Source organism: Camelus dromedarius, chromosome X (assembly GCF_036321535.1).
Source record: "Camelus dromedarius isolate mCamDro1 chromosome X, mCamDro1.pat, whole genome shotgun sequence".
Classification (NCBI taxonomy): Eukaryota; Metazoa; Chordata; class Mammalia; order Artiodactyla; family Camelidae; genus Camelus; species Camelus dromedarius.
In genome coordinates, this window is record NC_087472.1 from 89713812 (window position 1) to 89732573 (window position 18762).

General features: G+C 35.8%; 1 protein-coding gene across 9 annotated transcripts in view; it reads left to right on the top strand.

The window, feature by feature from the left end:
- The window catches only part of DMD (dystrophin), a 1947932-nt gene that overhangs the window by 792340 nt on the left and 1136830 nt on the right, over positions 1–18762 (top strand). For all 9 annotated transcript variants that reach the window (XM_064483309.1, XM_031445593.2, XM_064483311.1 and 6 more), the window contains one exon: positions 751–900. In XM_064483309.1, the coding sequence (XP_064339379.1) occupies positions 751–900 (150 nt within the window). The remainder of the gene's footprint in view (positions 1–750; positions 901–18762) is intronic.

Sequence of the window (18762 nt, forward strand, 5' to 3'; positions counted from 1 at the left end):
AAAAGAATTGTAAAACCTGACAGAAGTATCAAAGAACAAAGAGAGTTCTCAGGTGGACTGTCATTTTGTCCCTGTCCTGTTCAGAGATGTTCAGTGACCATTTTGTTGTGAACCAGCAAAGTGATCCTTTTATGTGATTTTCCAAAAAATATGAAGTAAACTTGCACACTTATCCCAAATTACTGAAAGGATGTTAGCCAGAAGAAAGGATGTGATAATGCAGTTATCCTAGTACGTGATCAGGTTGAAGGACCTCATCCTTGTTTTTAGTGCCTCCCAGTCCAACTATGGCTACTTTACCTCTAAGCCTTGTATGTGTGAAAGGTGTGAAGGGCATAGGACTTTCTTCTAAAGAGACTGTGCTGTGTGTGTGTGTGTGAGAGTGTGAGTATGAAAGGAAACTCTGCTCTTGAATTTCTCCCTAGATACATATATTGGCAGAATCATGCCACTTGGACATCACTAGCTATAAGAGAAGTTGAGAAATTGTGGGCCTAAGAGGAGAAGGTGGCTGTGAGTCTTTGTGTGCACCATTGCACAGTTCTGCCACAAGCTCATGAAGATTCACATGAAACAACATCATAGTTTTGAAATGACAGTGATCTTTCATGTTTTGTTACAGCAGTTAAATACTGCTTTAAGTTGTGGATAACTTAATTATATGTAAATCAGGAGATACTGAGCATTTCGGGTTAATTCAGTGGATTTAGAAAAAGAAGAAAAATAGTAATTATTGCAAATGTGTTTCAGTCACTTGAAAACTTGATGCAACATTCTGAGGATAACCCGAATCAGATTCGCATATTGGCACAGACCCTAACAGATGGCGGAGTCATGGATGAACTGATCAATGAGGAACTTGAGACATTTAATTCTCGTTGGAGAGAGCTACATGAAGAGGTATGACGATGAGTTTAAACTAATTTGCATGAATGTCTAGCAAATACTTTTATGCCTCTTGGGCAAAATGAGGAATACTTTAAATATTAGCTCAGCTTCCAGACATGGCTGAAATATTTACATGTGTATTGCATCATTTGAGCTTACAAAAAATTTATGAAGTGTGGGTTTTAATAGGAAACCAAGACATACCAAGTATGGTAACATGCTCAAATCCTCAGGAGAGTAAACAGTTAATCTAGTATTCAAAATCAGATCTTATCTGACCATAGAGGTCTTTTCCTTATGCAAGGTTAACCAATATGTGTAGGTATCGTCACTTCTCTCTCTCTCTCTTTCTATCCAAACACATACACGTTTGTTATGGTGATATGTAATCTGTTAATAATACATGTGATTGTATGAGTACTGAAGATAGTGGACATTATTTGTTTTTCCCGAATAATATTTTTATTTATATATAACAGAGTGGGTTTCCTATTTAAAAATTATTACACATGGTGTTAATTTTTCAAATCAAAATTGAAAGAAAGTAAGATATTTCTCTTAATCACTTTTACATATACTCTTCTAAATCAAAAGTGGATTATTTGTCAAGAAAGGAAAAAAACTTGTAATGAAGTTTAGTTTCATATCCAGTTGCTAAGAGCATCTCTCAATGTGAGACACTGTTCTAAGGGTTGGTAATAAGTAAAAAAAAGTTCCTATACTTCAGTACTTAGAGACCTTGATTAGTTAAGCAAGAACATAGATTTCTTATTGTGTTCCAGGACTTTAAACCAGATAATAGCCTTATAAGATGCAAAGCATTGAGGTAAAAGTTATAACAGAGGATTAGGGAACTTGGAAAAAGGGCACACACGTGTGTGGGTCAGCATTGGAAGGTATTTGTGGTAGCTTTGCTAGAGAAGATTAGTTGTAAACTACATTTTTAAATGAGTAGAGTAGAAGACAGCCAAATGGACAAGTGTAGGAGGGCAATTTCAGGCAAGTGGACACCAGCACATGCAAACAAAGGCGAGAGGAGAAGAGGGGTGCCACGAAGTGATTACATCACCTCTGAGGAGACTGCAGAGTGGGTGGTCCAAGAGATAGGGAATTGCAAGCAGTGAGACCAAGTCAGAAGAATTACTCTTAGTTCAGTTGAAGGCAAGGCTGTTGGTGATAGGTACAGAGAAAATGTAAAACCCAGGAGAGCATCTGGATTTCTGATTTAGGTGATTGAGTATCTGATAGGTTTCAGAAACAACTTTGAGTAAGTAAGATAAAAAAGCAAGTTTGGAAGTGAAAGATCTTGTGTCATTTTTTACTCCCATTGAGCCTGACATGTCTGCTTAAGTTTGATATTAACCAAAAGCAACCCCTAAGTCAGGCATGGAGGTGCTGGTAGTTTATTTGGGAGATGATACTAAGAAGGACAAATGAGGGCGTGGGGAGAGTGGAAAATGAAAGGTTGGAAGGTGATAAAGGATACTTTTATGAATGTGTTTCCACTAAAACTTACTGGGCTCAGTCCCACCGGGAGCTTTAAAGAAATCATGTAGAACACCAGTGTCAGAGAGCATGCTTTTTAGAATTGTCTCACTGAGCTAGTGGAGGCTGGAACATTTATCTGGCAATTTTTCTCCCTTTGTGTTTGAGGATTCCTCTTGGGTGCATAAAATCCCAGTACTTCTGGGATGCCAAGAGCAGTAAAATTGAGAAACGCAGGTGCCCAACGTGGGAACCTAGCACTGTGTGCCCACACTGGCCACCAAAGCTACAGGTGAAGTCAGAGGTTCTGAGGTGAAGGGGTAATGTGGCAGGGTGTCAGCAGAGTCTGCGACAGTATTTATGGAGGACCCAGAAGGGGGTATTCCATAACCCAGTAAGAAAGAGAGATGTAGCCCTGAAGTTAAGATCATGACTCAGACTAGTTACACAGATAGGGGATCTGTCAGGCTACATGCCACTTAAAGCTGTAGAGTTCATGAGGTCACCTCACAGAAGCCGAAAGAAAAAGAATCATAGCATTTTGGAGTTATACCCCAGATGAAGTTTTTGGCTGAGGAAACAGTGTCTACAAAGGAGACGAGAAGAAGCGATCAAAGAGGGAAGAGGAGACACCAGTTAAAACCAGGGTGCTTAGCAGGGAGCAGTTTATAAAGAGGAGTCATAAAAAACTGGCAAGTATAGTAGAGAAGCCTGGGGAGATGAAGACAGAACTGAGCAAAAAGGAGGTGACTTCTGACCTTTACTATAGCCGTTTTGTTGGAGTTCTCCTGGGGATAGAGAGACTCTGGTGACAGTACGTTCCAGAAGACTTTGGAGAGAAGGAAGGGGGAAAGCAACTGCGCGCTGTCCTTGGGAGGAGCTTGGCTGTGAAGGGAAGGAAAGGTCCTAAGAGGGGTGGTAGCTGGGAGGGTATACAGGGAACCTGTTGTTATTTATGTGGGGAAGAAGTTTGATCATGTTTCTACATTAGAAAGAAGTCCTGAGTAGGAAACCTCCAGACAGTCCTTAATCCTGCACTACCTTTGTTGAATAGTCTGATCATACTTTCTCCATATCAGTGTAAGGGACTGGGGACAGGGAATAGGTGATTCTAAACAGTCCTTTGGCCCTTGACTCTATCAAACTATTGGACATGAGCAGAAGTAGATATCCCAAGGTGGCAACTAGTTCAAAAATTATTTAAATTTGGGTTTAAATATGAAATTGGAATGTGCTTATATTCATATTTAAATGTTGGTGTCAGGTTAGAAATTGTACTTTAAGCAAAAAAAAAAAAAAAATCAAAAGGCACATTGTAAAACTGAATTGGCTAAGCTTTGAAAAGGCCCCAATTTTTTTTTTTTTGGAAAGGCCCGAATTTTATTCTTTAACAATTTTCAGTGTCTGCTTATTCTGTTCTTAGGAGTACACCATTTATGTATTACTCTTGGAAACCTCTAGTAACACAAAAACTACTTACGTCTTTATATTTCAAATGTTTTTGTTGTGGAACTTGTTATTTCCCCCAAATAAATAGTAATTCAGCTCAACAACAAACCTTGATTGAATACTTATTCTGCCGTATCCAAAGTAAATTTTAAAACATTGAATATTGCATCAGAAAAACTGGGGTTGGAATAATCCCTTGTATTAATTAGGATCAGACAGGTTACAGAAACTACACCGTAACTTGAACAGGGAAAGTTTAATACAGATAAGTATTCATATTTACTGGGAATTAATTTTTAAGAGGAAATAGAAGAGAATTCAAAAGAATTCCCTAGAAACAAGGATAACACCTAGGGAAGGAAATGATTTGCAAAGTGAGGAGTTCTGTCCAAAGCTGAGATTCAAACCTGTTTGGAGTGTGTCTCCAGACCATGAGAAGGCAAAGAAGTTCCCTGGGGACCTGACTCAGCTAGTACATAGTCAGTGGCTGAATCTTGTATTAAGGGAATCTTGGAGTGGGATGCTTACAAAATTCATAGGGAGGTAACCTGTGAGGGATGCTTTTGGGTTTTCTTGGAAGCTGGATAGAGTGCCTGTTGGACTCACTGGGAGGCTATCTGCAGTAAGTGCTGCTTAATTTAGGGAAACCAGCTTGGATTCTGGGAGTTCTGCCCATGATTATGCCACCCAGGCTGAATTCACCACTGGAATATCTGCTGAACTTGTCAGAAGACAACTGTAGGGGGTGTTGCTAAGATCTGTGGGAGAGAGAGTGGGGAAGAGATGAGGTGAGCTCCACTGGGCATCCCACAGGCCAACCCAGAGCCGTAGGAGCAAGAAATAAAAACACACTGAGCAGAGAAACCTTTACCTCTCTCAGTGTCACTCCAGCACCCTCTACTGACAAAGCTTAGCATCATGCCAGCTGGCAAAGAAATAATCCAATATCACCAATAGATGAATATTGAAAGACAATAAATTGATAACTTGCACATCCCCCTACAACTCATTGGCTATGTATCCTTGGGTAATATTTTCAAACTTCCATGTCCTCATCTGTGATAACAGATCTTGTTTTGAAGGGTTATCCTGAGCAAAACATAACATACTACATGGAAAGTGCTTTTAGTTTTTACCAAAAACAATGTGTGTATTTACCCTCAAAGCAGTGTGTGTGAGTGTGTCTATGTGTGTGTCCCACCAAAGGCAGGGACAGACAAATACATATATTCCATCATGAAAAACAATGAAATGCTCACCCGTCTATATTTGAATAAAATGCAGAAGACTAACAAGAGGACTTTTTATCATCCTCTAATTCTTAGAATTGAAAGTGGTTTTTCATTTCTCCTTCAGTAGTTAATTGACCAGAATGCTATAATAACAATAAATAAACTTGAAATAAACTTGAAAACGCTATCAGTCCTGGCTATGCTTATATAAAATATTTAGCCAATAATAACTTGAGAGTAATTTAGCAATGCAAATAAAGCATGTTTGGTGCCTCAGAGCTTTGATGAAAAACACATCATGTTAGAGATAATATCCTTGTCAAATTCTGTTGTGCTAGTCTTTCATATGCTGCTATGACTTTAAAAATAAGATGCTGCATTACAAGAATGGGTAGTAACAGGGTTTTCCTATTTCTCAGGGTATAATCTGGGTACTTTAATCGATTCTAAAGTGCTCGGTATATAGAGAAACACCTAATACTTTGTTAGCTAAGCCAGTTGTATGTCCCACTGAAGCTTTAGTTGAAAGGACTGGGGTTTTGATGCAGTTGCACATGGAGCCTTGGGATAAATTAGCTAAGGACCTGGTGAAATAAAATAATTACAGTAACAGTTTTTTTAAATTGATTTTTTAAAAATATATGTTGTACATTAGATTATTATAGTGAAAAAATCTGAATTTGTTTTAAGATGTAAGTTTCTTGCTTTTTTTTTTTTGGCTGAAGAAAAATAGTTTTCCATTTTCCAAAGGGCATAAACAAAGTGCCTTTTCACGTGAAGATAAGCCTTAGCCCATTTTCTTCTCAATTAAATGCCTATGTCAGAGGTTTCTGGGTTTTTTTTTATTGCCTACCTAATGTTTCTTATAGCTGCAATTATGCAGAGCAAAGGTAACATTCAATTGCCTGTTAAATCAATCAAACAGCCAGAGTTTTTATTGCCTATGAATATTTAAAAGAGATATGCTAGATCCTATTCCTAATTTCAAAGTGTGAGTTTGCATTCAGATAAGTAATAAATTATTTCCATTCCTTGAAAAGGCATCTTTCACTCTTCATAATCATATGGTACTATATTTTCTACTCAAAGTAATGATTTGAGAGATGGTTAGCAAACCAGGAAAAAACAGCTCGAAAAATTATACCAAATGATCTAATTTTTCAACTTATTACAGAGTAACTAAGCTACAGAAGATGTGTTAGTGATACAGCAAACTGTATAATAATAGCAATAATAATATAACTGTTACAAAGGCTCGGGCACTGCTCTAAACGTCGGCCGTGCATTTTCTTGTTTGTTCTCACAGTACCCGCATGGTGTAAGATTTTCTACATTCCCATTTTATAGAAATAGAAAGAGTAACAGAGACCACAAAACTCGTAAGCTTAGACTCATGTCTCTTTGCTCTTGGAGCCCGGGCATATGACTGGTTGACCTCACTACCTCCAATCTCAGTAATCATTTCTTTATATTAAAAATAAAAACTGCCTGATAAGAAGTGAATATTGCAAGAAACCTAGTCTCCCAATTTCTAAGGAAAGCTTACAGCATGAGCTTAAAAGTATTAAGGATGACTCATTTCAAAAAAATTTAGACTCATAAATAGTAAAATTACATATTTAGAAGTCCAAAGCTTTCACCAGCTCTCTTGATTAGTGATTATTTCATTTTTCTTGTATGTTATTAATGCCCCCATTTCTGTCCTTCTCAAAATAATCTATAAATTTTTTCAACCTGTCATTAAATAGCAGACAGTGAAAGAGAAGAGGCAAAATCTAAACTGGTTAATGCTGCTTTAATAGTAACTTTCATGATAGCTTGAGGGACCCATGAATTGTTCTTGTAATTATGACTTTGAATTGGTCACTCAGTGTCACATCTACCTTAACATAAAAATACCAGAATAGACATATATTGAATGAAGGAAAACTGTAAAGTAATCCAGGAAAATAAGTGACAGTATATCAGTCATGAGGCCAAAAATTGTATTAGAAAGCCATTTGCCTAATAAAAAATTATGCTTTATCATTTCATCAGTATGTTTACTTCTCAGAAAATATCAGTATATAATAATACAAATAGGAAAAGCTACTATTTGTTAGGTACATTTTTATGTCTGTCCTTGTGCTAAGCAATTATAAACAGGATTAAATTCAATCCCCACATTATTTTTATGAGGTAAATTTGATTAGGTCACTTCACATATGTTGAGAAGAGGCTAAGTTCCATTCCCAAGGGTGAGGCAGATTGAATATTCTAAAATACTCTCTTCAAACCACCAAGATACTGGGAAATTTCCAACAAATATGCTTTGAAATATTTTTTCTCTTGCAAGGAAGTATGAGTAAACCTTTAAAGGCCAGGACAAAAAATAAATTCGGATGAAACTCAAGCCATAAAAGTAATGCAGCTATGAGCACTGACCCTTGTATTGCCTTTGTGCTAAGAGCTAATGCTAGAATCCCAGATTTTGGTCAGATAAAGCCATTTGATAGGATAGAAATCTAAACCTTAGGCTTAAGCAAATGGGGGGAGGTGAAGAGATTCTACATAAAACTGGGGTTATAGCTTCAGCAGAATGATGGACAAGGGAATATTCTTTCTGTCTTGAAAAGATACCAATATAAAAATACATCTCTCTCTCTTTCCACTCTGAATATAAAAGTAATAGAATAATTATAATCATTTGAAAGTGTACAACCATAAGTTTATTCTTGTGAGCATATTTTTTTTCACTAAAGGTTATTACAAGATATTGAATATAGTTTCCTGTGCTATACAGAAGAAATTTATTTTTTTAAAATATATTTTTATATATAGTGGCTAACATTTGTATCTCAAACTCCCAAATTTATCCCTTCCACTCCCTTTCCCTCGGTAATCATAAAATTATTTACTATGTCTGCAAGTGTCTCTGTTTTGTAGATGAGTTCATTAGTGTCCTCTATTTCTCTTTTTTTTAGATTCCACATGAGTGATATCACATAGTATTTTTCTTTCTCTTTCTGGTTTATTTCACTTAGAATGATGATCTCTAGTCCTATCCATGTTGCTGCAAATGGCATTATTTTATTCTTTTTTATCGCTGAGTAGTATTCCATTGTATAAATATATCACAACTTCTTTATCCAGTCATCTGTTGATGGACATTTAGTTGTTTCCATGTCTTGGCTTTGTATATATTGCTGCCATGAACATTAAAGTGCATGTATCTTTTTTGAATTAGAGTTCCCTTTGGATATATGCCCAGGTGTGGGATTGCTGGATCATATAGTAAGTCTGTTTTTATTTTTTGGCAAATCTCCATACTGTTTTCCATGATGCGACTGACAAAGGTTTAACTTTCAGAATATATAAACAGTTCATACAACTTAATAACAAAAAACAAACAATCCAATCCAAAAATGGGCAGAAGACTTAACTAAACAATTCTCCAATGAAGACATACAAATGGCCAATAGGCACATGAAAAAATGCTCAGTATTGCTAATTACAAGAGAAATGCAAATCAAAACTATATCACACCAGTCAAAATGGCCATCATTCAAAAGTCCACAAATGATAAATGTTGGAGAGGGTGTGGAGAAAAGGGAACCCTCGTACACTGTTGATTGGAATGTCGTTCTGTGCAGCCATTTTTGAAAACAGCATGTCAACTCATTCTCTAAAGTTCTCAGGCCAGAAATCTTAAGGTAATCTTGAGCTCTTCCCTTTCTTCACCAATCTCTCTCCAGCTGATCTGAAAGGTAGTCTTAGCAGATCTAAATGTGGTCTGTCAAGCAATAAGAGGTATATATGCCACTCATATTTTTCTTTATGAACTAGGTTCTTTGAACTTCAGTCATACTCAGTCTACTTTTAGATGTCTTTATACTTGTGTGTCCTTAAGGAAAAAAATGTCAAATGTCTTTTTCTATAAGTAGGCTGTCATGATAAAGAGATGATATTAAACCCATGTTCAAGATGATTACAGAAGCCAAATATTTCTTTCAGGTGCTGTTCCTTCACCTGTTTTACTGTTCAAGTATAATTTTAAGCAAAACCATTAGGCCAATAAGAATTGATCTATATATTAAATTACTAATCAGATTACTTACATTTCATTTCAGTTTGCACTTTATAGATGTCTCAAATACATACCTTGTACATCTTAAAATTAATTATACCATATTATGTGTCCATTATGTCTCAATAAAGCAAGAAAAAAAGAATAAGCATGCTTTTGAAAATGAAAGAAAAACACATTTGGTGATGATAAAAATCAGAGAGAAGGCCTAGTGCCGTAAACAATAGGACAGAGTTAATTTTATGCCTTATTGACTTTCAGGGCAGTGAAGATTTGAGCATGTTTGGAATCTGAGGGGAGAGCTTACAGAAATATGTACTTAATATGTAAAAGCAAAGTCTTACAGAATATATGTGAGCAAATGGAAGGACAAACTTTGAAAGTGGAAAAAAAGAGAATTGAGATAATATGAAAATATTTTCAGGAAAAGAGTAGGAAGGCTGAGAAAATTTACTCATGAAAGACTTCATACCTGAGAGAGTGCTGCCTCTTTTTTAGGATGTGTCAGGTTGGTGGCACGACGTGGGGATGGAAGACTAGAGAACTGGTGCATTTGAGAAAGTGAGCATGGAAAACACTTGCAATAGGAGGTCTCCTGTTGTAAAGCTCAATTCAAAATAAGCAGAAGTATTAGTGAACAATACAGTAGATTCAGTACTAGTTAGTAAAAATAGTTTGCAGTGGAAACAGTTATGCCGTTATCTCCCATTGTTTTCAGCAAAATAATCATCTTATTAACAACCACACACATACAGACAAGTAGACGATCAAAAGAAAAGAGACTTTTATTTCCATTATCTTCAGTTAATGTATCCCCTATTTGTATTTGATTATATCCTGAAACAACTATGAGACCGGTGCTCGGAGTCTTATCTTGCAATTATATTCATATTTGGAAGTCATTCATTTGGTATTCATTTTTCTTCCACCAGTATGTCACTGTGTCCTGGTGCCTCTAGTTTGAATTTCATGTATTTTTGTAAAAAAATATTTCTCTCACTTAGCCAATTTAGTTTAGACTCTTTTGTTTTTTTATTGAATCACTGTCAGTTACAATGTGTGAATTTCTGGTATATAGCACAATGTCCCAGTCAGCATATACATACACATATTTGTTTTCATATTCTTTTTCATTAAAGGTTATTACAAGATACTGAATATAGATTCCTGTGCTATATAGAAGAAATTTCTTTTTTAATCTATTTTTGTATTTAGTGGCTAATATTTGCAAATCTGAAACTCTCAAATTTATCCCTTCCTAACTCCTTTCCCCTGGTAACCATGAGATTGTTTACTATGTCTGTGAGTCTGTTTCTGTTTTGTAGATGAGTTCATTAATGTCCTCTTTTTAAAAAATTTTTTTGGATTCCACATATGAGCCATGTTATATGGTATTTTTCTTTCTCTTTCTGGCTTACTTCACTTATAATGACTATCTCTAGGTCCATCCATGTTGCTGCAAATGGCATTATTTTATTCTTTTTTATGGCTGAGTAGTATTCTATTCTATAAATATACCACAACTTCTTTATGTAGTCATCTGTCGATGGACATTTAGGTGGTTTCCATGTCTTGGCTATTGTAAATAGTGCTGCTATGAACACTGGGGTGCATGTATCTTTTTGAATTAAGGTTCCCTCCAGATATATGCCCAGGAGTGGGATTGCTGTATCATATAGCAAGTCTGTTTTTAGTTTTTTGAGAAATCTCCATACTGTTTTCCATAATGGCTGCACCAAACTACATTCCCACCAACCGTGTAGGAGGGTTCCCTTTTCTCCACACTCTCTTGAACATTTATTGTTTGTGGACTTCTGTATGATGGCCATTCTGACTACTGTGAGGTGATATCACATTATAGTTTTGATTTGTATTTCTCTGATAATTAGTGATACTGAGCATTTTTTTCATGTGCCTATTGGCCATTTGTATGTCTTCGTTGGAGAACTGCTTGTTTAGGTCTTCTGCCCAGTTTTGGATTGGGTTGTTTGATTTTTTGGTATTAAGTTTTGTGAGCTGATTGTATATTCTGGAAATTAAGCCTTTGTCAATTGCATCATTTGCAAATATTTTCTCCCATTCTGTCGGTTGCCATTTTGTTTTGCTTATGGTTTCCTTTGCTGTGCAAAAGCTTATAAGTTTAATTAGGTCCCATCTGTTTATTTTTGCTTATATTTCTATTGCCTGGGTAGACTCCCCTAGGAGAACATTGCTGAGATTTATGTCAGAGAATGTTTTGCCTATGTTTTCTTCTAGGAGGTTTATCATGTCTTCTCTTATATTTAAGTCTTTAAGCCATTTTGAGTTTATTTTTGTGTATGGAATGAGGGAGTCTTCTAACTTTATTGATTTGCATGCTGCTGTCCCGTTTTCCCAACATGACTTGCTGAAGAGACTGTCTTTTCTCCATTGTATATTCTTACCTCCTTTGTCGAAGATTAATTGCCCGTAGGTCAGTGGGTTTATTTCTAAGCTCTTCTGTTCTGTTCCATTGATCCCATATGTCTGTTTTTATGCCAATACCATGCTGTTTCAATGACTTTAGCTTGTAGTATTTTCTGAAGTCTGGGAAGGTTATTCCTCCAGCTTCATTCTTTTTCTTCAGTGTTGCTTTGGCAATTCTGAGTCTTTTGTGATTCCATATAAATTTTAGGATTATTTGCTCTAGTTCTGTGAAAAATGTCCTGGGTAACTTGATAGGGATTGCTTTAAATCTGTGGATTGCCTTGGGCAGTATGGCCATTTTAACACTATTGATTCTTCTGATCCAAGAGCATGGGATATCTTTCCATTTCTTTAAGTCATCTTTAATTTTCTTAATCAATGTTTTGTAGTTCTCCATGTATAAGTCTTTCACTTCCTTGGTCAGATTTATTCCTAAGTATTTTATTGCTTTGGATGCCATCTTAAAAGGGATTGTTTCTTTACTTTCTTTTACTGCTATTTCATTGTTAGTGTAAAAAAATGCAACTGAATTCTATATGTTAATCTTGTACCTACTACCTTGCCGAATTTTTTTTTTATCAGCTCTGTTGGGTTTTGTGTGGAGTTTTTAGGGTTTTTTATATGTAGTATCATGTCATCTGCATATAGTGACACTCTTACCTGTTCTTTTCCACTTTGCATCCCTTTTTTTTCTCTCTCTTGCCTGATTGCTGTGGCTAGGACTTCCAAGACTATGTTGAATAGTAGTGGTGAGAGTAGGCATCCTTGTCTCATTCCATATTTTAGTGGGAAGGCTTTGAGTTTTTCACCATTGAGTACTATGCTTGCTGTGGGTTTGTCATAAATAGCTTTTATTATTTTGAGATATGTTTCCTCTGTACCCACTTTGGTAAGAGTTTTTTTTTTTTTATCGTAAACGGGTGTTGAATTTTATCCAGTGCTTTTTCTGTATCTATTGAGATGATCAGGTGATTTTTGTCCTATCTTTTGTTTATGTGGTGTATCACTTGATTGATTTGTGTATGTTGAACCATTCTTGTATCCCTGGGATGAGTCCAACTTGATCATGATGTATGATCTTTTTTATGTGCTGTTGGATAGTTTAGACTCTTATTTCAACCTTATAGCTATTGGCCATTTTCCCCAAATTATTGTAATCAGGATCAGATACTTTATAATTTTTAGGGACAGAACCAAAAAAAATGCAGGCTCCTTGTTTTAAAATTAAGAATCTCAGGACAGGTATAACAGAACATGAAACCAAGCTTGAGTCCTAGAAGTATGGAGTCTCACATGACTGCCAGCTTAAAAGCCCATGATGCCAGCCCCAATTGTCATTTTACACATTTGGTAAATTTTACGCCCAAATTGCTTTTAAAATTATGCATGAGTTACAGAACTTTGACTCATTTCTGCAGAAGATCATTGTTTGAAAATATTTCACTGAAAATGCTCGACCAACAATAACTGCTTTAATATTTTGAAAGGTACAATTTTACTCTAATTCTTAGAATGCTAATGGATACAGCTTCTAGGATTACATTTTTTCCACGTTTTAAATTTGATGCCTTCTTTCTTACATTGGAAGAAGGATATTTAATGTATTGAATTCTGACTTTCCTAGGTTGAATGCTCTTTGATAAAACTGTTATCTTTAAATAAAAGTGCACCATAAGCAGACTGTTATGCCAAACATCTGTGTTCAAGGTGTCTTTATTTTTGAGCTGAGTGGTCGAATATGCAACTTGCCCTCATAATAATTTTAGTTGAATAATTGGACAAGAGTTATTACATTTTGAAAGAAAAATCTCAACTGTGTAATATTTACACATGGGTAATAAATCCAATAGCAATGCCCTCATTAATGTAAGAAAAATAGACAAGACAGTATATGCTTTTTATTTTTTTAATTATAAAATAGTTTTTCTCCTCTGTTTGCTGTATCTGCTTGTTTTAATTTAGGAAGTTCATATATTTGTCTCTCCCTCTGGTTCTTGACACAGTGCTCTTAAAATGCTTCTGTATAGAAATGTTAGGAAAAACATTTGTTCTGATGTTTAGTCTTCGACTTCAGTTCCTGCCACAGAGTTCTTAAGACCTTTGTAATTTCCTGAGTGATAGGAGCATCTGACACTAAGCTCCTTGTAATTTACCAGGTGATAGGAATATCTTTTGTTATATAATGAGGTTGCTCTTGGATGGTAGCTCCTGAATGAGGACTGGTCCCTGGAAAGATCAAGGCATAATTAGAAGCTTGGAACTTTCTTCCCTACTCTCCATTCTCTGGAGAGGGAAGAAGGGCTGGTAATGGAATTGATAATTGATCACACATATGTGATAAAGCCTCCATTAAAAATCCCAGTAGTATGGGGTTCAGAAAGCTTCCAAGTTGGTGAACACATCAACACTGGAAGGGTGACACACTCTAACACTATAGGGACATAGGCTCCAGCGCTTGGAACTCCTCCAGACATTACCATATATACCTCTTTAGATGGCAGTTTATCTGTATCCTTTATTTTTTATTCTAGTTTTATTGAGGTATAAGACACACAGTACTCTGTAAGTTTAAGATATCCAGCATAATGATTTAACTTACATACATCATGAAATGATTATCACAGTAAGTTTAGTGAACATCCATCATCTCATATAGATGCAAAGTTAAAGAAATAAAAAATTTCCTTATGATGAGAACTCTTAGGCTTTACTTTCTTAACAATTTTCATATGTAACATACAGCAGTGTTAATTATATTTCTCATATTGTACATTAATTACATCCCTAGTGCTTATACTTGTGAGTTTGTACCTTTTGAAAGCATTTATCCAGTTTGCCTCCTCCCCACCTCTTGTGACCACAAATCTGATCTCTTTTTGTATGAGTTTGTTTTTGAAGTATAATTGACCTAAAACACTGTGTTATTTTCTGTTACACAAAAATAGTGATTCAATATTTCTTTATACTTCAAAATGATTACTGCCATTAAGTCTACGTATGATATGTTTCCATACAAAGATATTACATAGTTATTGACTATATTCCCCACACTGTACATTTCATACCTGTGACTCATTTATTTTGTTGAAAGTTTGTACCTATTAATCTCCCTTACTTATTTCTTTCTACTCCTCAACCCACTCCCCTACTGTATCATCTTTTGTTACCTGAGAAATGTATCTTTCTTTTCCTGTCATCAGTTGTGTGACTCTTTTTTTAAAAAAATTGGAGTTTTTTAATGTTTTTTTTTTTAATGGTGGTACTGGGGATTGAACCCCGGGCCTTGTGCATGCTAAGCATATGCTCTACCACTGAGCTATACCCATCCCCCCTCCCAATTATGTGATCCTTAATTCTTGTGTTTAATAACATTTTAACGTGCAGATTGTATTTTGAGTTTAATTGTCCTCTATTTTTTAGATACAGAAACTGAAATATTATATAACCTTCAGAAGAACAGAGGTCGTTCATAAATGAGTTTCATTCTTATTTTAATCATCATGAATCATGGAGATTTATTTTTTGTTTTGTTTTGTAAGTAGCAATTCTATAATTATCTTTAAATACAATTTACCCTACTTCAGTAAATAGTGTTTCCTGGGTCATTTGTATTGACATTTCTGAAATGTTTTTATAAGACAGCAGTTAAAATGTTTTTGTCTGTATGCATACCAAATATAATACAGTCACTTTCTTTGATCTAAACGCGAAGGGATACATCAACACACATACGCGAATGTATATTTCTGTATATATTTATATATAAATATAGATACTTATACTTTCATTGTATTTTAATACATAATTAACATTTAAATATATATTCACACTAGACAAGTTGCTTTTAATGCTTTGAGAGAGCTTTAAAATCTTTATGACTGAGAGTGAATACATATATTTATTTAAAAGTATATTGTCTTTAAGTTTCTTATAATTTAGTAGTTGAACCCTTTCCTCTAAAGTTGGAATAGCAAAAGAGAGAGTTAATATATAAATGAAAAAATCTGATATTAACTAATCAATTGCAATAATTAAATTAGTAGTATAGATTGGTAAAGTAGCATTTTAGAAATGAATTTTTATATAGAAATTTTTCCTTTAATTTTTTATATGTACATTTTCATAAACATCCCTGAGAGTTTTCTCTTTTTGTAAATGAGACTTGAGAGTTTCCTATAACTTTTACTTCTGTCCATCATTCCTTACAACTAATATTTAAGTCTTATAAAATACTATTCTCAAGGTAAAGATTCATCTATCTCATCCATCTTACTTTACCACTCTAGATTCTTTTTAAACTGATTTTCTTTTCAAATAACTTATAGATTCTTGAGTTGAAGGATCAAAACTGGTCTTTAATATTCAGACAAATCTGCACTAAAATTACTTGGTGCTAGTATAATAATAGTTTCATTTTTTAAAAAAGAAAGAAATTGGAGAAAGAATGATCAAGAACATTTCCTTACAATGTATTCTAGTATCTTAGAGCAATCCATGTATGGGATAAGGAATAAAAATATTTTTCAGATTTATCAAGCTGTTTTTTTTCAGTCATGGAAAACATATATTCATTAGGAAGTTTCCATTGAAAGTATCAGAGAAAATTGGAGAAGTGCTTTCTTGCTTCTGTTTTACCAAGTTCCTTACATTTTCTGATCTGTATTAAGAAATGGCCAATTTAGTAGTATTCTGTCCTTTCCTCTTCTTTGTTGGGAGCCCAATTAATTGCATTTATCTGTTATTATTTAATTCTTGGTTAAGGCATCTTTTCTTTCAAATTTCACTCTTGATAATTCTTTTCAAATCTAGCTAGTCATCAAAATCACACAGATGGAAGAGTTATAGGAACTTTAGGTTATACATATTCCCTGCTGACTCCCTATGAATTTCTAATTTAATAGAATTTGATTGAGACTGAAAATTGTATTTTGAAAATTTCCTCTAGATTCTGATGATTATTCAGGTTTGGAACTCTGACCTTGACCTCTGCCTGAGCATGAATTGTTTAATGGCAGTCCACTTTGCTAATGTGACCTAGGTCTCAGATTCATTCCCAGAGTGGACCATTAACTTTTTCATGTCCAGCCACTGCTCATTAGAGTTGAGTGATCTCTTTATTCCAGACATGAAGCTCCTTTTCAATTCCTGAACAATTAAACTGAGCACAGATAAAAATGGTTCTCCTTCAAGGCCACAATCTCCTGCTGGAGTAGAATGAGCACTTTTAGGAAACTACACCAAACTTTTGATGGCATAGAAAGTGTACCACCATGTTCCACAATATGCTACCTCTTTCTCCCTCCCAGACCACAACCTTAATGGAACAGACATTCCCTGTGGGACCAGTTTGAAAGACACTAAGCAGTTCTGCATGACCCTAGTAACCATTTTCCACAGCTTGTCAGCTCTATCTGACTTATGACAAATGCAACAATCCTATGAGTGAGGCCGTACCACCTGAGAGCTGGTTGCTGGTTGCTGTTTCCTCTACTACTCGAAACAACTCCAGAACAATGAATTTTATCTATGGATGCTGAGAAGATGCCTCTGGGGGTGGAGATAGAGGAGGAAGTTGGGAAACAGTTTATGTCTATTTCAGCCAGCTTAATATCTCACAGTAGCATTCAGTGACAGATGACCCTGGTCTCTAACAAGCAATTGAGTATAATACACCACTTTGCCAGTGTTTATCTGTTCCTCGTGCCCACATCAATGCACATGAGTCTTCTTTCTGCACTCCCAGCCTACTTCTCAGTAAGTTTACAGCATATTTGGCAAGTAAAAGCAAAAGCAGCTGTTCCCTACATCTTGCTCTTGCTGTTTAAGGTGCACATCCCAGCCAAATGAATCATACCACAGCCAAAGACTCTGGCAGGAGTTCCTGGTACACATTTGTAGTCTTGTCTATCTTATTCTACTTGAAGAACACAATATTTGAAATCCTTGTAATAGCCTTCAGACACAACAGTGCAGCTATTTACTGATCTATACCTGAGGAATTTTTCAGTGTAGTGTGGATAAATAGGGTGGCAGGAAACCACACTGTCTTCTACAACTTCTCCAGAACCATAGTTATCATGTGAAATGTTTGTGATAACTAAACATCTTCATCTTCCTAATCTTCGTGCCTCCAGAAAGGATGAAAAGCAGTCATCCCAGATATCCCAGGAGAGAAGAGTATTTCTTCAGTTTCTCAGATACCACTTTTAGTTGGTACCAATATGAGTATAATTTAACCCCACTGGTGATTGACCATAGAGGTCAACAGAGTCTAGCGCATTTTATTTCAAGGGAACCTGGACACTGGTTTCTGACTATTATGGGCCAACATCACAATAAAAGAGATCTAGTGGAGATCACTAAGGTACATCAGAAAAGCACCATTTCTGGTTATTGAAGCTGTATTTGAGACTACCTGACCTGCCTGAAGACTGAAAACTATTTTATTCATAACCAAACCTTGTGGCCATCCTTAGCCACTCTATGAAAGGAACTGCGAAGGATGTGCTTCCTGCATATCGTGTAACGTCCAGGAGGCCAGAAACACCGTGTGCAGGCTTTATCCTGAGGGTCTGCGTTCCCGCATGGAGAGTTTGACTTGCACCAAGAGCTCTTCCATTCTGATGTTTCTGTCACATTACTGTGCCCGCTGGAAATCACTACCCTGACCCAAGGAGTACCAAGTGGCCGGTTCATTTACATAACAGTGACAGTTTGACACAACTACCAGTCTATCTGCTGTTGGTCTCTGTAGGCTCTCCCTCACTAGAGGCCTTCTCCACTGGGGTAATTACCTGCATACTTCAGCTTGGAAGTACCGCCTATGGTTTTTCTAATTGGGATACCTTGCCTTCCTCCACCTATACTTGGATTAGGGGAGAGTCACTGCATTTGTGGCTTTCTGGGACAGCAACAGAAGCAATTGCCAGAAATCAACTAAGTTTCTCAGTGGCTGCATCCCTACTTCTGTTTCTGACCTCCAGTCGTTGCTTCATTCTACAACTTGATTTTACCGCAAGATTTGGATTTTTACTCTTACATACACTCTGTATGTTACTTAATCTTGTGCTTAATCCTGACCCAATTTATCCCCAGACTCTGATTCTGTCTTGTTATTCTGTATCAGGAGAATTGTTCAGTGATACTTTAATTATTTACAGTGTCAATAAATTATTGTCTGGAGTTTGGAGCAATATT